Source organism: Cariama cristata, unplaced genomic scaffold, assembly GCF_000690535.1.
Source record: "Cariama cristata isolate BGI_N322 unplaced genomic scaffold, ASM69053v1 scaffold32465, whole genome shotgun sequence".
NCBI lineage: Eukaryota > Metazoa > Chordata > Aves > Cariamiformes > Cariamidae > Cariama > Cariama cristata.
Window position 1 is genome coordinate 2,641 of NW_009617637.1, and position 23,626 is coordinate 26,266.

General features: G+C 37.0%; 1 protein-coding gene across 1 annotated transcript in view; it reads right to left on the bottom strand.

The window, feature by feature from the left end:
• The window catches only part of GPC5 (glypican 5), a gene marked incomplete at both ends in the record, with an annotated part of 18,809 nt that extends 912 nt beyond the window's left edge, over positions 1–17,897 (bottom strand). Inside the window, 2 exons of the mRNA XM_009700593.1 lie at positions 3,343–3,476; positions 17,203–17,897. Of these exons, the coding sequence (XP_009698895.1) occupies positions 3,343–3,476; positions 17,203–17,897 (829 nt within the window). The remainder of the gene's footprint in view (positions 1–3,342; positions 3,477–17,202) is intronic.
• Between the last annotated feature and the right edge of the window lie 5,729 nt (positions 17,898–23,626).

The window sequence follows — 23,626 nt, forward strand, 5'->3', positions numbered from 1 at the left end:
TGAAAAATTAAAATATTTATTCATTCTGATTTAGAACATCACACTATACTGAGTTATCTATGAGCTGCAGGCACAAAGAAAAGCACCAGCAAATGCTGTACTCATTGCTCTGTAAGCCAGCAAGCTTCACTTTATGTTAACTTCTTGTACAGTGTTTGGAGTTGTGAAAAAACACCAGAAATAGTCTATACATCTCCCTATATTTAGTAAATGTAGGCCTAAAATGGCATAAAGAATTAAATTGTTAAGTATTGTTTATTCCAAATTAAAACAGATAAAACTTAAATAATTATATACAGTCCATCATTTAAAAAGACACGTTTGCTTGTAATTGTAGGGCAAGTATTTTACACAGTGATTTAGATTTGCAATGCCTATTAAATGTGTTATGAGTGCCCTAATAAGTCTAAAACTGTAGTTCTGAAAATCTCAGGTAGGGTCAATTTTGACTATGCATCATATAATTGCCTATGTGCAATATATTTTAAATATGTAAACATGATTCATCCACAATCTCTCAGCCATGAATAGTCCTATCTCGTATTTCTCCATCCCCAAAATTGCATTCAATGTGCACAGTATGTTTGTAATTTTCCTCCATCTCCTGTTGAGTGGGATTGATTTTGATTTTGTCTATGCTTTGGGTTTACGTTCAGGATGAAAACTAGTGTTTAGAGAGTCCTCTCATAGTGAATAGTTGGAATATCTTCTGCGCAATCAATCCATGTATAATACAGAAATTGAAATAAATATAGCTGCCATAATTTCTGGTGACAAACTGCATTCTAACAGAAAGGTCATTCAGTTTATTAGTCAATACATCCTGAGGCAAAGCTAAAGTTAATATAGAAGTAATAACTGATTTCAGCCCCTGTTGATGTCTGACCAAAGTAGTTAGAAGGGCAGATGGTATGAATGTCAATTTTCACATCATCATCTTCTAGACCAGATAGCATGTAATTATAGGCAGCTGAGCACAAATGTGCAATTACAGTCACTGGAAGCTGCAGATACTTCTTATCCATTTATTTGGAAACGTTCATTTTTTTTTTTTACAATTTTATTCTCCATGCTAAAAGCTGTCTGCAATATTAAGTTCTGGAGGAAAAAGCATTATAGACTTTCAAGTTTGTATGTTACTATGGAAGATTCTGTTTAGAATTTTTTTAATTCATCTGACAATTTTTGGTGTCAAAAGCACAGAGAAATTTCCTTTTCTTTTTGTACCACATAGTACTAGAAAATACCAGCTTAGGTCTGATGGTAAAAATAATTTAGGAAAAGTTCAGGGGAAGGCAGTCTGCCATGTACTTTAAAATGCAAACTTTCATCTGGAGATGCATTTGAAAAATACGAGGAAACCAGGCAACTCTCAGGAGCCTCACATTTGATGGAATCTTTTTGTTCGTTTGTTTTCCCTCAGATAACTATCAAGACTATACAGTCTGGGAGAAGTCTATACTTTTCTCCTAAAGCCTGTGAAAGTTGATCATAACAACCTGCTGCCAGAAGTACATGGGAGGTAAATAAAGTGGAGTTAGACTCAGAGAACAGCATTTCCTTAGAAGCAGGCTGCAAGCGTTTGCTGAAGTTGTTCCACTCTGCCATGAGAAGAATTGTTACAGTTGCCATGGGAATATAAAGTGAGATATAAAGCAATTGTGGCTAATAAGGAAGGAGGAGATCCAGGAGGCAGCAAATGAAGATGATATCAAGTATGAAGTTGTTAAATGGAAATCTGTGTCAGTGGATCTCAAACTTTCTCCCCACTCCCCCTTTTTGATGCAGTGCCTGTTGCATGCCGTAAAGTGTTTCCAGCATTGCAAGCAGGCAGAAATCATGAGAAAACAACATTGCTTTGTGCTGCCCACTGCCTCCTGTGCCCCTTAAGGTCTTTTGGGCAATCTCCCTGAAGTCAATCCAGACACCACTTATTTTGAAACACGGAACAGTCCTGGATTAAGCGAGATTTTAGAATACAGTTTCATGTTTGCAGAGTGCTAGGAACCAGAAAACACAAAGAACTTGCTTAGCTACATAACACAGAGGAAATGTGCCTGTATAATGGGTATTGCCTGATGTGCTGGCTAAAGCAAACTTCTGTTTTGCATCTTTTACACTTCCCACAATGTTCTCTAAATCCTGTGTTTGTTTGGGCTTTTTTCTCCGCTATTTGGAACATGAAGGACCTTGTGTTAACTAGAATGGTCTGCCTTTGAAGCTCAGAGGCAGTTTTTCTTCTCCAGACATCAGGAGTAAGCAATTATTCCCTGCAATTCTCTCACTTCCGTTTCCTTCTGCAGTGCAAAGTGGAGTGAAAGGAAAAAGAGGACAAAGAAAACCTCTCTGTATTTTAGCAAACACTGTAATAGAAATGAAATTTCTGATTTTAACTTTGTACTTTATTTGCATAATAGGGCCTTTAGTCTCAACTGTAATACTATCCTTACTCCTTACAGTGCTATTACTCCTTATGGTCATTAAAGACTTGATTAATTTGTCTAAAGATAGCTTGGTCTTTGAGATGCCCTCAGCTACCCAGGACATCTGCAGAAGGCTGGAATATATGATACAACTTACAGGACACCTGCATCCTTCCTGGCAGCAGAAGATCAGTTGGGATACCCGAGGGTATCCTCAAGTGGCACTGGATGCTTGTAGTTGTGCGGGCAGCTGAACTGAGCCCTCTCCATAGACTGTAACGGTAGCTTAAACACCTAGCTCATACGCAGTTAGGCAAATTTTACCCTGTAATGCTGAGCCAGGTATAAGTTAAATCTCCAAGACTTTTCAGTCACCTCGATTCCCTGGCAAATGAGCCAGAGAAAAAATATTAGCCGGACTTGCTTCAACAAGGATTTCAGGATTTAGCCCCAAATGCTTAGTTGTCTCATTCTTTTACAGCAGAAAGGTATGTAAGAAGAGTCATTCAATTTTCTGTCCAATCAATTTGTACAAACAGTCTTCTGATGAAAGTCACAATCACTTTTTGACATATTTAATAATGCCTGTTGATGTGCAAGTTAAATGTAATTTGAAAGCGTACACATAAAGATAGAGCTAATGTTCATATTCTACCAACGTTATCCACTCTTTTAAATACTCTAAACCACACCAAATGACTGTGGTCATATGTCTATTATTTCAGAAAACAAAATCTAGTCATGAAATTACTCTTCCCAAAATGTAACAGAGCAGATTGTGTTGCTGAAATGCTTAATTCTTTGCAGTCTTTATTTATTCTCTAGTAATGCATGCCATTGCATTGAATATAATCTATTCTGTTGTAAAATTAATGGCTTACTTTATTCTTTCTTTCTGGCTGTAAAACTAATGTCTTACTTTCTTCTGTTGGCGAGGGTTTCTTCACTGTCTCTTGAGAATATCTTCAACCTTTGATTATATTTGTTCTGATCAAAGGAGCAACCTGGAGACTGAGTAGGCTTCCTTACAGGAGGACCACATACCTTGTTCACCTAACAGGAAAAAAAGCCACAAGAAGGAAAGAACATATGTAAACAAAAACTATTATGTATCTCTCAATTCAGTTTAAGTCCATTTTAATAAAAAAGAAAGTTCTGTGGACATTAAACTAAGAAAAATATTATTAATTATCATACTTCTCAACACTATATCCATAATGAATGCAGTAAACACATACTTAGTCACTTCATAGTAGAAAAAAACCAACAAATAAAATCACTCCTTTTGAAGGAATACCAGGTGTATAAGCAAGCCACCACATGTATTATCTTGATTGTGGCTTTTTTTCCTTCCTGTAAGGAAAGTGTATTGTTATGCAGACAGTAACAGTAACCTCAGAGAACATGATGTGTTGTGAACAGCGACATCCTTCCATTTTTTCTGTAATATGCCCCAATCACATTTTTAATATGCATTGAACTTTGTGATTTCTTTCAGGGTTGACAAACTATTATGGCATGTTCGGCATAGTTACCCAGAGCATATAGTGAACAGTTAGCACGGTGGAAACTTGCATTACAACGTTGCAAGATGTAAATTTAATGATCCAAGATGTAAGTTTAATGATTCGGACCATAGATGTTGAAAATATCAAGGGATTTTATATGTCTGGCTTTCTGATCTAGATGTCAATAGATACAAATTCACATGAACTCCCATTTTCTTCTTTATAAAATGTGATGCTGAGCATTTTGTACGATACAGCATATCAATTCATGTTCATAGCTCATTATTCTTACTAGTCACTGAATAAAAATAATTAGGGGCATACATATTTATTAAATAAGAGATACTTCATGCTGGAGATCACATCAAACAAGATATTAAGCGGACTGAACTGCACATATTTTGTGTAAGCTAGCATGCATGCACTACTGAAAAACTAATAATGTATGTGACTTATGAAAACTTAGTTTCAATCGTTAGTCAACTTTTTTTAAAAGAAAAAGGGACAGAGGAGATCACTGTTGGCTCTAAGACAGGGATCCAATTTTTGAAGCAGAAACATATTCAAAATGCAATCATGGGAAAGAGGAAAGGGTGTATATAATATACAACAAAGATTACTGTTTCCTGTGGCATTTTATATCCCCAAATGTAAGAACACAGCAAATAAATCTTATTTTTCAAGTTACCATCACACACATTAAAGAGAAAAGTGTAAGTCTTGGGGACCACCTATCCAACTAAGAACTGCTGTAGTGTTAGTTAAGAAATAAATTTAAAATTTAAAATTAATAGATCTAACTTTGATGAGCTTGTTGTGCATTGTGTAAGTGGTGATAATGAAAGACTCATTGAATGTACTTGCTTAGGCCAGCCAAAAAGAGAAAGACTCAGCATTATTACTACATACGCATTCACCTTACGAATTGAAAGTGAGGGTAAAATTGAAAGTCCTTTTTGGCTGCAATTCAATGTCTTAATTTAGGCATCCAAGTTATAGTTTGAATTCCCTTCAAATGAGGAGCATGAATTTACCTGCAAGATAATTGTCCCTGGACAAATGGTTAATGTCCTTTAAGGGACTTAATGGGATACACTTTAAACATCACTTGAATATTCACCTCACCATTTCTTATCAGAGGCAGTCTTTCCTTGGACAGCATCTTACTACATTTGTTCTTGTCCTCAAATTCAGTTTCAAACCTCCCTCATACTATTTCCCCCATTAGTTCTTCTTCCGAGCACATTATCCCGTGCTCTCCATCAGCTTCACTGGACACTCATTTCCCGCCCTGTAATTCTCTAGACTCTTTCTAGGCTTCACCCATCCTTGTGCGAGTCAGTGCTGCATTTCACCAGTCTCTGCAGCAGTCTATCCCATCAGCCACTCTACATCAATATAACACAGAGTTACCACAGACAAAAAATGTTTTTGTCCTTTTACTTGTCTCCCTTTGCTCATATTCTCTTACGTTCACTGATGTAACATGGGGAGCAATATGCTTACGAGCAGCTTCTATGACAAAGCAACTGGTTGGTTGAGTTGCCTCAGTTCCAGCTTGCCATACACTCTTCAACAACTCTTTGTCTTATCAAGAATAAAAATAAGGGTTTAACAGACAGAGTCAAATCGAGACGTTTGGGAAGGAGGGTTTGTCGCATGACAGGCATGGGTTAGGTGTGTAGGTTGTGGTAGGTCTTAGGTGCCTTGTGTGTCTGAAAGGGGCACCTCAGCTGTCCAGGCACTCTCAGAGACTGACCGCAGGGTGGGTCTGCAGAACATGGTGGAGACAATTCACAGACCTTCAACAGATAAGTACCAGTCCTTTGGATTAGGGAAAAAAAGAAAAACAAAAAAACAATTGGTTCCAGTTATAGTAAACTGAAAAAACATATGCATTCAGATCCACTAGGAAGGCAGGAGAATCCACAGCTATCTGTATTTCTTGAATTTACAATAAAATCTCATTACATTTTACTCTTGACTAAACCGAACAGATAAAGAAAACCAATAATTTTTACAGTCATAGTGGTTTGGAATATGGATGATATTTGTTTTATATGTATTATACAGTTGCTTCAAAATACTTTCTAATGACTTTACTCTCTGTTTATTCTCTTTGAGTGAATGTCTCAAGAAATGTGTTGTGCAATACCAGGAAATATGCCTTCACTGATACATTTAAAAATAAACCTTCGTTTCAAATATAAAATCTTTCTTAAAAAAATTAATCTTGGGTAAACTTTATATATAAATACCATAAAAATCCTGTCATTATCTAAAATATCTTTTTAAGAACTGACTTTTTTTCCAAAAGCCATTTTTGGAAAATTCTGAAAGCAGCATTACTTAAATGATACAAAGTGGTTGCACAGCACCGCGTACACCTCTGCCATTCCCACAAAGTGCACGGCAGTGATCACGCTGCTGAGAACTCAGTTCTGTTAAAGACAGGAACAGCTCTCACAGCTGAAAGTTAGCTCACCAATCTTTAGCAAAGTCACTTCTTCAGGCAGAGTTTCTGCAGGATGAGCTACTTCAGCATGTACAATGATGATATCACCTCTGTTACCTTCCTCATATCTCTGATATTCAAACCCCTGGGGCCACTGACTGACTGACTGGTATTGTGTGGTGTTGGTTCTTTTTGTCTTTGGTACATCGCACTTGTATCACTCACCCAGCTGAACCCAATCTGTCTTTTTTTTAACTGTTCACTAGTGGCTGTCACTTTTATGTCACATTCAAAACATTAACTGCATATGTATGCCAAATGTACTTTTGCCTCCTTCACTTGCCCAGTCTTCATTGTCACCTGGTTTCTTCAGTAAACTTGTGCTCACAAAAAGGTCATATACTCTTATCTTGCCTTCAGGTGCCTGTTCTGTCTGTGAGCCAAATAATTTAAAACCAAAATGTCAGTATCTCATTTCCCAGTACAGGGCTGATGATAGCCTGAAAAACAGATAAATATACTTTCCATAATAATGTCTGCTTTTTGTTTTTGAAATGCATTCTTTACATCTCCAGGAATGAGTACACGATACAAGTGTAACTACACTTAGTTGTATTTCCCCTATTTTCTGAACGACAACTATATCCATTAGCTACATTATTTCTTAATTTTCAGTCTTTGGATTGCAAAATTAACCTTCCAAGTCAAAAATCATTCAGTGCCATTACCACCAGTCTTGAGAGACACAGACTAGAATCATAACTTATGAGACCATAAGAGAAGTGGAATGCTCTCACTACAGTCATGATCTACCAAATGACCATTTTGAAGCACTATCTGATCAGAATGTATTCTTTCTATCTTCCAGTTTCACTGAAGGGGTATTCCCACTGAATATTTCCACAAACTGAGCATTCTTCTTGGCTTCAAACACAAAATCCTAAGTGTATAAAATGATTCTTGAAGGGGACTGAAAATACCCTGAGAAAAGTGAGACTGAAAAATCACCAAAAATATTATTCAGGAGAGAATTATCCATCTCACTAAATTTCAGGAAGAATTAAAGACTGTTGCAAAATTTTAAACCAGACAAGCCTCACCAACATACTAGAGGTTCTTCTTTTTTTTGTTGTTGTTCAAATGTTCTCAAATACCGCCTAATATTTAAAGGCATAAAGAGAAATCTCAGAAAATGATAAAGCTCCTGATTTTCACAGTTCCAACAAACCTATTGTCATTATACTCAGCATGCTGTTATTATGTACAATTTGTATGCCACAGTATGATGACTGGGTTAATTAAAAGCTCTTGTAATAACCATGCAGTTAAATTGCAATTAGTGCCACACATGAACTTTATGGCAGTTTGATTTTGCTTCGTGTAATTCCATAGAATGTCTAATTATGGTTACAGGTTGGAAAACCGGAGCATCATAAATCTTCATATTTACACAGGATTGGACAATGAAATGGGATACTGTCCTCTAAGTTCACGTGCTCAATAAGAGAAACCAGTCACATTCTTTGGGCTTTTTTTTTTTCCACTATAGAAATGGTTCTTTCTGACCTCAGCATTTCTTTCTGACCTCAGCATTTCTTTCTGACCTCAGCATTTCTACTAAAATGATTTTACATCAAATGACCGAAGCAAACCGAATGCACAGTCCTGTGGCGCACTTGGAGCAAGATAAGCCAAGTCTCGGTGATTAGCTATGCGATAATATTTAAATGCTGCCACTGTGCCAGAAATAAATCTCAGGAATCCTGAGACTCTCTACTCCACTTTGGGTCATAGGCTGTTGTGAAATACACTGCAAAGATGAGCATCTTCCAGTCGTGCAATGTGTCTGTGGCCTGTTCACTGGTTCTGACTGCTGTGCATAGAGTAATCGGGAAAAAACACTTCTCTAGGTACAAAACCCCTTGGGCCAAGACCCAGCTCTAGCTGGGAACCAGAACTCGGAGTCTGAAAACTGCCCTTTCTTTTACGTTTAACTGTTTCATGTTTGGTTTTGGTAAGCTCAGCAAGCACTGTAAGTGTTTGATACAGGTATCCAGGATTTCTTGTCAATGGGGTATGTGTCAACGATTCAGTAGACTGACACAGTCTCTCAGACCTGTAAGCCATCAGTGTGGCCATAGTCCATGCATGCATTTAAAACTGCTTTTATTTAATGTGTATTTTAGCTAGTGATTAGTCTGGTGGCTTTCAGTTCTAGTTATCAGATCACAGATTTGCCACCATCCTTTACAGTTAAATCCCTTCCAACACATATCAGCAAATGGACAGCTGAAGTCTAATTACTCTAAAACAAAGCTAGAATGAGATGGCAGGGACGGTTGGTTGAAAATACATTTGTTAGAAAAAACTGTGGTTGTTAATTTTATTTTATTTTCTAGAAATACAAAAGTGAGTATTTTCATTGAGAAACACATTCTTGATGTCACAAGCATTTCCAGCAACAGATTACTAATCACACTACCTAAAATATTAATCCAGAAAAACAATGCATTAAATATTTATGAAGTTTCCTTGATTCAGATTTAATCCTTGGAGGTTGATGTGTAATACTTTCAGGTAGACGGCTGTATGTGAGATAGAGGAGAAAAAGAAGACCGATACAGCATACTCTTTTTCCCCACCTCTGCAAGCAGCACAGGAGAGGATGGCTTCTCCGTCACCGGGCAACGCAGGGGTTTGGCACTTTCTCATCATCTAAACAGCTGAAAATGAAGATTTCTCCAAGTAAGATCAGCTTCTTCTTTTAACTTGTAATAACCTCCAGCTGAGCTCCTGCTGCGGAAGCCAATATATCCACAGTTAGGGCTGGTCTCACTGGTTTGTCTTCTTCTAGTGAAACCACAAGAGGGAGTACCGGCATTTCAGTATTGCCAAGCACTGAAGCAGGCTTTTATCGCTTGCTGCTTCTAAGAGTTGCTTATTTAATATCAAACTTCTGTTGCAAAGAAAAATGTGTTTTGATATGTGAGAGCATTCACATGTGCATGGAAGATTAAAGTATTCCCTATTGAGACAAAATTCAAGTGCTTGAAAACAAGGAGAGAAAGCATTGGTAAAACAGGCCGGTTTTCCTTCAGAACAGGAAAAAGACGTTAATGAGATCGTCTTAGGAAAAAGCGGTGGAGTACCACCAGTATGTACAACACGGGAAAATCATGCAGAAATTGTGTATTACTTCCTTTGTTTTCTTTGTAAATTTTGTGTTCTTTATCTGTGACGACTTGTCTCTTTTTCTCCACTGTACCCTCAGGACTCTTGGCAATACATCTTCAGCATGCAGAACTCTGAGCAAGCTCTGGAGTTACAGCGGCAACTTATAAATTTCTAAGTTTCATACATAGGTTTAATCATTTTACAGAACTTGCAAAAGAAGTTCCAGACAAGCTGAAAGGGGTAAACACTGTGAACAACAGCCTAGAGAATTACAGAGTAAAGCTGATACTTAGAATAATGCTTGCACAAATTACTAAACGCTCAATTTATAATCACCTGCAAGACAAATCTTAAATGGACTTTGCCAAATGATGATGACTTCAAAGCAATTTTATTCAAAATTGTAACTAAAAGCTCAGCTGGTACATGAAAAAGTGCATTTATAATTTTTCAAGTAAGAGTTGGAAGTCGTTCCAAGCTCAAGAAATAACTAATCCAATTCAAGGGAACCTTATTAAATGTAATAGTTTGCCCCACACCTCACCAGACGGTATTGAGCAAAGACAAATGCAAAGCACAGATATACAAAATGCAGACCCACCAGCAAGGCAGTGGCAGCCTCAACATAAAAACCTGAGAGGATTACATGTTGTAGAAAAAAGGAAAATAATTTTCTGTGATATACAAACAAAAGTACAACTTGGAGATACTGAACTAATTATTCCACTTTGGCACTAGCGTGGCATCAGTGCCATTGCTGTACACCTTTGCGGGGAAATCTACAATCAAAATGGAGGACCAAGGAAGAGATAAAAATGCTAAGAGTTTGCAAACCAGTTTTTTTTATTCAACTTTTTTGTACAGTTTTACAAAAGACTGCTGTCCAAGCTGATGGATCCTGGGAGCCACAGTCCACAACTTTCATGTGACTGAGACTCGTATCCTCCTCTTATCACTCCATCTACCAAAACCAGTGCTCCAGCCCAAGTTCTGGAGACTGTTCTAATGCCTTGTCAGTTTTTAATTATCTCAATTTCCCTCATAATTTTGCATGTTCTGATTGTAAAATAAAATCTAATAGCCCATTAAATATGAGTTACTTAATATACTTCAACTTGTGTCTTCTGCTCTTTAATTACTAAAACCTTAAATGGTTTTAATTCTGCTGCTCCTTTCATGAGGGACTAACACTCAGCAAGTCTGGCAGTAAAAATAGCTCCTCTTTCTGAATGGGGGCTGGAGGGAAGGAAATTCTTTTTTTTTTTTTTAATGGCTTAATGTCAGGGGAAATCCTAATGTTCTCAGCCAAGTTACCCTGCAGCCAGAATACAGCACTGCCAGTTCAAACTCTTCAAAGGCAGTTCAACAAAACTGCTTCTTGTGAGAGGCTGCCAGCTTTCCCAATCCAAGTTGCTTCAGTGGATGCCAAGGTGTTTCATTTACGTTCGATGAAAACACTCTGTGGTTCTCCTCTGAAAAGCAATTATATAAAACCGGCAGTAGCCCTTTCCAAAGATCAGCTGCCTGTGTGTAGTTAGACTGATTTATCTATGCTCTCTAGTGGTTGGTTAAAATATACTTTATTGCTCCTTACTTCTGTGTGCTCTGCAAGTACAGTTCTGATGTAGAGGGCTAGCTTTACGCCTTCTTGTCTGATACAGGCAGAATTGTTCATTAAATCTAAGTTAGAGTCTATCCAGGGTCACCTGTGTAAACCAAAAGAAATTCAGTAGGAACGTGATGGTCAATGAAAGTAGAACTGAGGCTCTATAACCTGTATCAGGCATGTTACTCACTTAAAAAACATATTACAACTTACAATACATAAAGAATTTGTGGAAGCAAAACAAGTTGGCTGCGTCAGCCTATCTGCACGATGTGTTTACAGTTTGTGGCAGGCTGCAATTTATGTTCCAAAATTGTGAAGAGGAGAGCAGTTTTGTAAGTCAGATCTGCAACAAAAGTATGTGAGTCAATAAATCACGCACACTTACAGTAACAGTCATAATTTATTATTTCATTTAGCCTAAGACACTGTCAACAACTCTTTAGATAATTGGAGGGTTACCTTTTCATGATAACAAAGAAACAAAAACCATCGGAAAAAAAAGATGAGGGAAAAAACCCACTATCTGGTTAGTCAGCATTTCAGAGAACCTAGATGTTTCTCCCCCATTCCAAACTACATCTTATGAGATTAGTGGTTTTGCTTCCTTTATCTGTATATTAAGCATTTCAGTGTCTCCTCATCCTTTTATTTGAACCTGGACAAATCAGTTTTCTTTGAAGACCTTTTGTGATGTACAATACAGTCACTAATTCATACATGTTCATGTCATTTCAGGGACCAAAATAGCCTGAAAAACTAATTTGCTTCAAAATCTCTGGATTTGCCCTTGCAAAGTTTTTCTCTTCTAGTACAAAGGGCTGGTAGTGTACAGCACTTCGTTTTCTGGAATGGCGTAGAATAATGCTGTGTGAATTTTCGCTAAGGAGATCCCAATAAAAAGTAGCTACATAAAACAGATCCTAGAAGGAATAGAAAAAAAACCCACAAATATTCTATTTATAATGTTTGTGAATGTGACTCTTCAAGAGAATATTAAATTTAAAACAGCACTGTATTACAGCAGTTCTAACTGTTTAAGAGTTTATAGCTAGTCATCACAAGCAAAAATAATCAATAAGGAAATAAAGCTCTAAATACAGCCTATTAAATTCTTCTTCCTGCTAGCATTCTATGGCACAAGAGAGATCTTGCTTTTTTCTAGTATTAATGGCAGATTAAAAAAAGAGTAAGATAAAAGTCTCTTTTAATACAACATAATTATGCATATTTTTAGAAGATACATTACTTAAATCTTCTTTCAGGGTTAGACTAAGATCAGTGAAAGGACTTGAGAAGTTCCAGAAGTTTGACACTTTCATTATCTCAACTGTTCAGAAACTGATCCAGTGAAACTCCACATCAGTTAAAACACAGTCCTTTTGAAAATCCCATTCCAAATTTTTCTAGGCTTATGTTACATACAAAAATACATACAAGATTTTTACCAAACCTATAGCACAAATTCCTCACTTCCAAAATTAGGAAATGCCAGAATTTGTCTGTGTGATTTTCATTTTTTCTGTTGTGTTTCTGATTCTCACATTTTTATATGCATATACAGCTTTTAATACCATGGTCACATACTTCATTTTCCTCCAGATCTCCAAATCATCAGTGCCCAGAATACACAACGAACAGCCTTTCATCTCTTTTATTCAATATTAATCCCAAACACCATTGATCTTTTGGGAATCAAGAATAATAGTTTAATGTAAAGTTCGGAGGAAAGATTTAATTATAAAGCCTTGTGACTCTTCTCTCTTGTCCCTTTCCCCTTTTCCGTCAGCTCTTGCCTCAGACCCATTTCACCTCCTCTCAGGTCCTCCATTGGTTCCACTCCGATGGACCTCTCAGCTGCTGTGTTACCCAACGCGTGACAGCACGAGTCTTCACACACCGAAACAAAACCATGGCTAACAGAGACTCTCTTACAGACAGCTCCATCAACCAGCTTTGACTTTCAGCTGCCGAAGGAGCGTGCACATAGGGAAAGGGGTGGAAACACACAGCTGAGGACGGTGCCAGACCAGGATTTGGGCAACCCAGGGTGAGACCAGCTCAAGTTGCCGTTGAACCACACCGTGAGTGACACGGGAACTTGCCCTTCCATGGCATGGGGCCGTGCCATTAACCCATACATAAAGGGAACAGAAACACGCTCTTATGCTGGGGATTGTAGACTCTATCCGCACCAAAACTTTGTAAATCTTGCTAAAATCTGTCTTTGTCCTTCTGTCTTAACACCAACAGTGGTTAGCGCAACAGAATGGAGGTAACATGAAACAACTTATTACAGCTTGTAAACTAGTTTCCAGAGGTTTTTTGTCTGTTTGTTTTTCCTTAAGTAAGGTTTAAATGTGTTAGAAAGTTCTTGTGCATTTTTTTAGCCTGCACAGTTCTCAATTGGGATTTCCCTGGCTATACGCAAGCTCAGAGACCGGCCCGTGGCAACTCACGCCGAGCACAAAAGGAAGCATATGATGAAGCTACAAGGTCCTTTGTAGCAATACGCACTTTTATCTGTTAACCAGTGCTTAAAAACTACATATCTTTCTCAGATTATTTTAATAATGAATACTGTTCTTGTTGTGTATGATGCAGTTCTCTTAAACCTCTATTAGATCATATCTGCATGAGCACACACACAGAAGTCTGCTAAAAAATTTCTGTTCCAACTCCTACCAGCTAAAAAGCACAGGGTCCACTATGCACTGAGCATCGACAGTACATGAATGGACATATATAGACTTCAGGAACACAGAACAGAACTGTCACTGAATATATGTCAACATATGTATATGTGAACATATATAAAGATGTGAATAGTTGCACAACCCACACATCTCCGCTAGATTCTGCAGAACAGCATAGAACGGCGTCCAGGTACAGAGATGATGAACGGGTGCTGCACTTACTGTCAGTCAGCGGAGCTGTGGGAGGCAGCAATTAAAGGTGTGAATTTGAAACAGGAAGAACAAAAGAAAAAGAAATTCCAGCTGGAAACAAGGTAGCACTGCTCTGCTGACCCAAGCAGAAAAGAGAACAAGTTGTGAATGACTGGGAAAAAGAGTTTTGTAAAAGGAAGCCATGTTCTATAGGTCTTAGTGGTCTTTCCACACCACACAGAGCTTAAAGTATGAATGTACATTAGATTTAAATACAGACATCCATGAAACAGGCTAGGAAAAAATCCTTTACATATAGTTATTTTCGCAAACATACACATGATCAGATAAAGAGCTGTACAAGTACATGTGTTACAAAGCAGGATACTCTGTTGATCCTCATATTAACGTTTGCACATGTGTATATCATACTTCCAAATATTCAAACTTTTTTTTTTCTATCTGCTTCTTTAAAACTCATAAAAGTACTTACTGTGGTGAAATTCACTTTAAAACTGCAGATACTGCTGCGTGCCTAAGTGAGCCATTATTTGCTGGCTCATAACCATCTTTTCTACGTCTGTTAGAATCACTGGTGCATTAATTGCTTATCAAAATTTGAAACAGCTCATGAGTCACTCTGAAGACAAATAAATATTAATGAGACAATTTCAACAGAATTCATGTCCTTCATCTCTTAAAGCTGAAAGACTGTATTTATTACATGTCAGAACTAGGTCTTGATACCTAATGTATGGGCAAATACGAAATGCACTCAAGCCATACTCAGCAAATCAGAACTGACTGACTAGATCGCCATGTTTCAAGGGATCAATGCATCATAGTCTTATTTGACAAAATTATAGGTCAAAGAAAGAAAGGACCGGTCAATTATAATATAGAGATTAAGTGAAAGATATGTCTAAATGCATAGGTATGATGCAGATTGAGTGAAAAATGAAATATTTACGTTTTAGTTTGGAAGTGATTCTACGTGAGAAGATCTTAACACAGCAGAAGCAAACATTTGATCTTCAAACAAACACATTGGCACAAAATACCAGTACATAAGAAATTTTAGTATTCCTTACATCATATGAGGGAAGGGGAGAAGGAAGGGATAGAATTTTCAGGAATATCAAAATAAAGTGTTTTATTTTAGATCAATCTGAAATTTTCATTAAGTCAAAACACGGTGGAGGGCTCTTCACTCATTTAATATTTTACTAAAATTGAGTGAACTACACTACTTTGGAAAGTAAAAACTTGCATTTTGAAAACATGACTGTGCTGAGAGACTTTTAAGTCTGAGCCAATGACGGTTCACTGTTGAAATCCAAGTCTAAAACTTTTCAAACTAAATGACCCAGGATGAAAGAGGAAGCAAAAGTCCTTCCCTGGAGCCTTTACTTTCTTATTCTAGCTTGTTCCTGGAAATTGCAGACAGAAAAAGATCCCCCAAAAATCTGAGGAGGAACAGGGAATATCCCTAAAAGGCAACTGTAGCTCTAAAAAATATTAAGAATTAGACAGACATCAGTGAGCCACTTTTGAGCCAAACTGTTAGTGAAAAACCTTTTAAAAAAAAATTACAGTTTTTCTCAAGGAAGTTCAGCAGCAGGAGATTCTGGTTAATACAGCTGGCTGGTGTAAAGCAGATAAAATGGGAAACTCACAGAAATGGGCAATTTCCCTGTTACTCACTGACTACAAGCAGGATGAAGAACCCATTTTAATAGACTGTGGGTCTTAGTAAGAAATGAAGAATCCTCTGTTTATGATATTAGGTCAAGTTGTTTATTGTCAGAGGCCATATCCGCTGCTTAGCAGAAGACACTGCTTCAACTTCAGCTAGTCACGTAAAGAGGCAGGCTTTAGTAGTATTACTGCACCTCGGCTGATGCCACATCACAGTGACACCCAGACGCCCTGGTTAGACCTGTGTATACTGTAAAACTAAAGGCATCTCCCCAGACCAATATATCCAATCCAGAATATGTCACTGTCAGTGAAGTCTGCGTGTAAGAATACAGAGAAAAATACAATTGCAAAATGTATTCTGGATTAAATACAACATAGGAAGGATTCAAATTTTGCTAATTATATAACCTTCATAAATTTGCAGATAAAATAGCGTTCTTTCTAATGTGTAGTTAAATAACATGTATTTTCCCAAACAGTATCTTAAAATTCTTCACTTCATGCATTCACAGCTAATATAGCTCTCACATAACTTGCTTTTTCTCTTAAGTATATGTAAGGAAGGACTCAGTTGATGTTACAAACGAACTGTGCTACTTCATCTGAAACCTACAAAATTATGCAAAGTCATAGGTTCTTTAAGACAGACCACTGGTACCTAAAAGAATGTTTGTTTAAATTTATCATTACGTGCATAAAAGATAACAACAAAGAGATTAAAGTTCTCTTATGTTCATGAAAAACATTTTTTTGTGCTCCTAAAAATTATTCTCAATATGTTGTATAACAAGTTTCCACTCTGCAAACAAATTTTGTTGCTGAGATTTAAGACTCTTAATTTACACAAATGTCAGCATATTACACTGTTTTTATAGAATATTTGTGGAATTACTTTTTCACCAGATAATTTACTTTCCTCTCGTTAATATTTTGAGCTTCCAAACTTAATGACATATTTCATTGTTCATCCTTGTTCAGCAGAACTTAAGAGACACAGGTGTAAAGTTAAACCTAAAGCTATTCATTGCATCTGACAATGTTAACTCCTAAATAAAAAGGGTGAGGGAACAGTAGTTTCCATTGGATTGTGTGACAAAAATTTTCACTCAGCAAAACCTTGAAAAAAGCTGTGGTTTCATGGGAAATGGGAAAACATAAATTCCACATAAGAATTCTTTTCATTTTGAAAAGACTTTACTGTAAATGCTGCCAAAGTGTTGAATCTCCACTTGATGTTAAACTTGTGAATAGAATATGGGAAATTAGCGGGTCATGTGCATGATTAAAATAAAAACTGATAGTGCTGGAAAAATGCATTGTCAAATAAAGCTGGACTCGGATACAAATGTGTTCATCACCATAAAAACAGCCAAACAATTAATAGTTATCAGTGCTACTTTTCTTAGTGTCATGTTTGCACCAAGCGTGGATAAAAACAGCTTCTTACCTGCTCAGATAATTCTGGCCCATTGATACGAGCCTGTACGACAGCATCATTAACAAGGGAATGAAAGTTTAGAAGCACATGCTCGATGTCGTACGTTCCCCTCATGGCACTTGAAAGCTCCTCCAGGGACTGAATATATCCCCGCCAATGAATATCAACTTCTGCCATGTTAGCTAAGCAGCCGCGGATGACATTGAGGCAGTAGCCCATACAGGGCTTACTTAAAATCAGCCCTTGGCAGTGAGGGCAGTACTGCATTCTCAGTAAAGCTCTGCCACAGTCTTTAGAGAAATGCAGATGATCTGTTGTATTGATCACTTCAGTCCCCAAATTCAGAGCTTGCAAGAAAGTCCGGCTGGGTAACAGTGATCTTCCCATTTGTCCTATGGCCTTTTTGGGAATGTTACCAAAGGGCCTGATGTCTCTTCTCACCGTTCGGAGGCACTCCGCATATTCCAGTGAAATGTCAGTCAGACCAGGGTTAATCACGTGGTTGTAGACTACTGGGAACAGAGTGTCAAAAAATCTGTTGACAAATTCCTCTGTGCTAACATCTGTGCCAAAGATGAAGAGTCCAACATCTGTGAAAAACTCCTGAACGCGTATAGTAGCCTCAGCAGCCATGTTTCTATATGCATTGCAGAAAAGTGTGCTTGTGTAATTCTCAGCCAGTCTGATAAGCATCTCAAAGGTTTCTGTAACAAAAAAAAAAAAGTTCATTACTTTTAAGGTTTAAAAAATAACAAATTAGAGTAAGAACTTAAAATAATTACATCAGGACATCTTACATTTACCCCAAATGCATTTTTGCATTAGAATTTATGAAGAGACAAACTTCTCACAAACGGTGACAACTGTCTTTTGTACACAAGCAAACACCTTACAAGTAATGTTACAACAAAATTAACAATCTGTATGTTTTCTTGGCAGGATATATTAAACACAGTCAAAAAAAAATGTAAAAGGAAATCAATTTTGAGTTATTAAGTTATAAAATACAACAAAGCCCTACTGTATTTGTCGACGTATATACATACACTAGCTCGCTCATCTCACGACTCATTCTGCAAGTTGCAAGAGAAAGTTAAATGCTCTCAGTCACTCCACTTCAAGTCATTCCTCTTACTATTCTAAATGGATGAGCAAAAGGAGCATTAAGCAATTTAAACAACTCTTCCGTTTCATTAAAGCTTATCTTTTAAAAGATCAGTTCTGTCTTCTTGTCTTCCGAAGGCAGGAGATGTACCAAACACACATGAGAATGTGCTTTTGAACAATGTTTTTTGGTCCAGCAATTGATACGGTCAAGTAAAGCGCTGGAACATGCAGAATTGCTCTCCTCAAGCATTGTGACGGATACACCCTCTCTAAGCCTCAAGATCTGCATAACCAGCAAAGCCTGAATGGATAAACTTATATTTCGTTTCATGTGTTAGGTGGCAACCCTTAAGTACACTGAGTAGTTTTTGATAAAACAGTTAAAGTATACTGGAGAAGTATTCTCTCCTGACTTGATCTATGATTTGCGGGTAAGGAAAAATGCTGGATTTCAAAACAGAAAAAGAGTGTTCACGTTGTGGAATTTCTTAGATCTGCCTGAGAAGCTTGCGCTTCAGGGAAGGCAAAGGAACAATATACAGATCCAAAGGAAACTTACCTTAGAGTTGAGAATAAAAATACATAGAAATACATATTACCAGTATAAACCCATTTTATACACTGGATGGCTAAGACTCAGTAACTTTCTTTTATTCTTTCAAGCTTTACAAGTTGTCATGTATTTATTTTTTCACATTTAATTTTTAATGAAACTCTACAAAGTGAGGAAAAGCATGAAGTACAGTTAATACTGTCCAAACAGTGGTGTTAAAAACAGGCAGAATCAAGTAGTGTCAAACTATGTCAGGCAATTACTGAAGCAGTCTGAACTCTGATGTTAAGTCATGGATCAAGAGGAATAGTAGAAAACTCAGAATAATTTGAATACAATAACCAAGACTGGCTATCACATCTTTAATATATATACATGCGTAAGAATAAATGTCTTATATTCTGATAAAAACCTTGTTCAGGTCAGTGAAATGATTCTCACTGACTTCAGTGGGTTTGAAATCGTACACTTTGTGAAAAGATCAAAGAGAAGACAAACGAATCTGCTTATACTTTCTATGCATTATTTTCTCCAATAAAAATTATATACATGCTTATAAATTAATTACCTCTATTCCTCTGCTGGCTATTATCTATTAACTCTTAGTTTCATAATTCACACTAACCTTATTTTGCTCTCTCTCTCTTTTCCATTCCTGTAACACTCACGTAAGTAAGAAAAAAAGTGTTGACTGCCCACAGTAAAGAGTAGGAAAGTGCATCCCATTTGTCTTTTTTTTTTTTTTCACTACTATGGCACATACATATGTGCATCTGTCTTAAAGTGAATCTCGCTATAATCATTCATACGTGCCAAATATCACAGTTATTTGGCAAAAGGTTTGATTTGTTTAAAAAGTCAGGCTCCTAAACTCAGGACTCTCCACGGAACTAGGCTCTCACGGATGGAGACCTATTCAACACAGCAAAGCCTCTTCAGTTCAGCCCAGGAGTTGACACACAGAACTACCCGCTGAGTAACTCTGTAGACCACGGCTCTGTGATTTTGCTCAATCTCAGCACCTCAGCCCAGATCGTACCTGATCTTCTCCTAGGCAACCAGTGACAGGACAAGAGGGCATAGTTTGAAACCGCTCCAGGGGAAGTTCAGGCTAGAAATGAGGAGGCATTTCTTCACAGAAAGGGTCTTAGGCATTGGAATGGGCTGCCAAGGGAGGTGGTGGAGTCACCATCCCTGGAGGTGCTGAAGAAAAGACTGGACATGGCACTTAGTGTACGGTCTAGTTGACACGGTGGTGTTAGGGCAAAGGTTGGACTCGATGATCCCAGAGGTCTCTTCCAACCAAACCCATTCTGTGATTCTGTATGGGAGACCTGTGTCCTTCTGGAGCAGCAAATGAGACACAGCATATCAGACAGGGCATATCAGATTGATCAAGATGCCCACTTGAAGGCGACTGAACTGAGGACGAGATCTCCACCAGCTATAAAGGCAGTTTGGACACCTAGCTCACATGGAGGTACATATACGTGGAGAACTACACTGCATCCCTAAATATCCTACTGAACATTATTGGAGGGAACAAGGAATGGAGACTTTATTTAGTTGCCTAAGACTGTTTAATACCATTTTCCACGTTCGATGCCGTTTATCTGCCTGTCTGGAAGGGCCTGTGTCACATCTGCAGGCTTTGAGGGGATGTTTTGCATTTAAAATGGTACTAGATGGCTGTGCCTAGACAACTGAACTAAATTCTAGATACCAAATTATCACTGACTGAAGAACCCTTCATATAAATCTTGAAGCAGCCAGAATAACAAAGACAAAAATTTACGTCAAATTGACTCTTGGTTTAGATGGTTTAAAAGAATAAAGTGTGAGGACTATCAAAGCCTCCTAGGAAAATGGCTATTTCTGTAATTGTAGATTCAGTTTTTTACACAAATTTTGCCAATGCTTCAGATGAGATTTGTTAAAGTAGGTAATGCTAGTAAAATAATGATGTTATAATAGTATTTTTAGAATAGCATGAATAGGGTTTTTATGACCCTTCTCAGTTTTTCATTATTACTGTTTCCTAGATGAAAACCATAAAGTATGTGATTTAAAATGCCTGTTCTAATCCACGGCTGCAGTATCCTATTACCAAGAGCACAAATATTAGATGAAAGACTAAATCATGCTGCATATGGATAATCAATAGATTTTACAATGTGGTCTAAACAATAACAAACCTTCAAGACTGAACTACATTGCTAGTGCCCCAGTAACCCACAGATGAATGAATACAATAATCAACTGCATGATTTATTGACGATTTGTGCTTTTCTAAACAGCATATGATAATACTGGCCTCTTGTGTTTACGACTCTGCATGATGCTGTTTAATTGTCATTTTAGGATTTCTTACAAAATTTGCTCATCAGGTTTATTCTACTGGCACATTTCCTACTTTATAACTGCCAAAGCTATTCCAGAGATTTGTTTTGCTCTCAGACAGTTTGAAGAATGACAGACAGCAAATCAGATCTATGTTCACTTTCAATATTGAACAGCTTCTGTGAACACCTTACGATGGCAACCTATGTCATTTACAACACTTTCAGAGACTTCAATGACAAAGCAAGATATGCTGGTTCAATACTGCAAGTGTATCATAGATTTAACAATGTGTTTCTCTATCTTTTAAGTCTATGGGCCCAGACTAACATCATCAGTCGTAATTATTCAGCCACATAAAAGAAGTGGTGAGTTTTCAATCAGTATAAATCCAATACATATAAAAGACATTTTAAATATAACCAAGATGAGCCAGACAAGCTCTTTTCATTGTTATTAAATGATTTTTTAATCTGCAGGCTCAATGCCTCTTATCTCCACCCTTTATGAGATCTTCATAGTAACCACTATACAATATCCTACAGATACCTTCTGCAGCACTACTGTGAATAATGTTTAGCGTTTACCATGGGTGACATGTCAACTTTATTTTCCTTTGGCTACATTTAAAATTATGATTTGTACACTCCTAAGCCAAAAATCAGGGCTAGCAATATATTACTCCATTAATTTTTTGAATGAACAGTAATATCTCTCTTCCTGGTTTTGCTAAGAAGGAACAAAACACAAGGCTAGGAAAAAAATTTAGATGAGCACTTGTTTATGTATTGTATTTATTCAGCTGATTATTCATATTTGTATCTATATACATTCTTTTTTGATATTAGTGTATGTAACAAAGTGATCACAAAGTGATGTAAAATAACTATCAGGTCATTGCTTCAAAAGATTTGCAGTCTCTCATTCACTTTCTTTAACCTTTCTGTTCCTGAGAGCCACAGGTAGTTCTAAATTATAAAGATACCACAATGTAGTAATCAGTCCAGTGGACTACCAGCTTTAAAAGACAACACAAAAGTATACACATGCCTTGTTTACTAGAACAAGTCACAAAGAGAACACAAAAAAAAATATCTTGGGTTTTTATTCCTGGACATTAATCAGATTTAATGGAAATACTGCAGAGAATGAAAGAGAATTTGGATTGGATTTTAAACCAACCCTGCAATTCTCATCTTTAATAGTTTTGGCAAAGTGTCTTTCCACTACAAGTAGAAAACTAATTCAAAACAAATTTCTTTGGAATCAAATTCTTATAAAAGCAACTGCATTTTCTTAAGTTACCCATTCTTCACACAGGTGAGTGTTCTATACAAGCTGCTAAATGAGCAAATGCATGGTCTAAATTCTGATTATTACCTTTTGAAACATCCATAGTACTTAACACAAAGATAGCCTGATGAATTAAAAATCCAGTATTACTAGTGGGTCAACAACTTGTGAAGTCTTATAATTCGTTAATAATTCACCAGCCTACATTACTTATTATAAATAAATTCACACTTGTCAGGGCAACATACAGAACTCAACAAATTACAACCAGATAGGTTAAAATCTATCCTCGAACTATGGACATAGTATTTAGCAAGAATGCTATTCACAGCCCAGTGGGGATCGAAAATGGATCAGCGTGGATTACCTTAAATATCAGCCCATATTATACAGGAATCCCGATAACTAAATCCAAGCAAAATCTGAAAAACCTAATAATATTATGAATTTATTATGACTTGGAAAATCCTATGGGAAAGTATTAGCCAGTTGCCATTGATGTTTGGTGATCTCCTATGTTTTCGTTCTGTTGGGCAGTGCAGATAATCCAGAAGCATCAAACTCTCTCTACTAAAGATTTATAGTCCAATCAAGCGTATCTCGCATATATGGTCCTATTGGAGTCAAGGGGAATGTCTCAGGTACAGTTTACTGCCTAGCAAAAAAAAAGGTATTCAAAAATTATGGAAAATAATAATTATGGAAAAGAAATTAATCCAGCCAGTATTACACACATAATATCTTTGTTTAAAATATGTCAAACAGGGAAATAAATACATGTAGGTGGGAAATTCAGCATAGTTATTCCTAACTACAAAGTACTACACAGCACCAGATATACTGCAAAATCCCCTAATCATTTATCATACCAGAAAAATGAGCTGGAAGAATAAAGTCTTCAAGACATATAAATGAATTATAAGGAATGAACTCATTAGAGCATTGCCTGTGAAGGTTATATGGCAGAGAGATCAAAAGGATAAGTGCTAGAAGAACATATTTGAGACTCACTAAAACTGCTCCTCATTAACACATATTTCAAATTAATCAATTTCACAGATTATAGACTCAACATTAAAGTCAGCAAGAAAACAGGTAGAACAGATTAAACCTGTAGCCCAACCACCTTTGTGTTGCCCA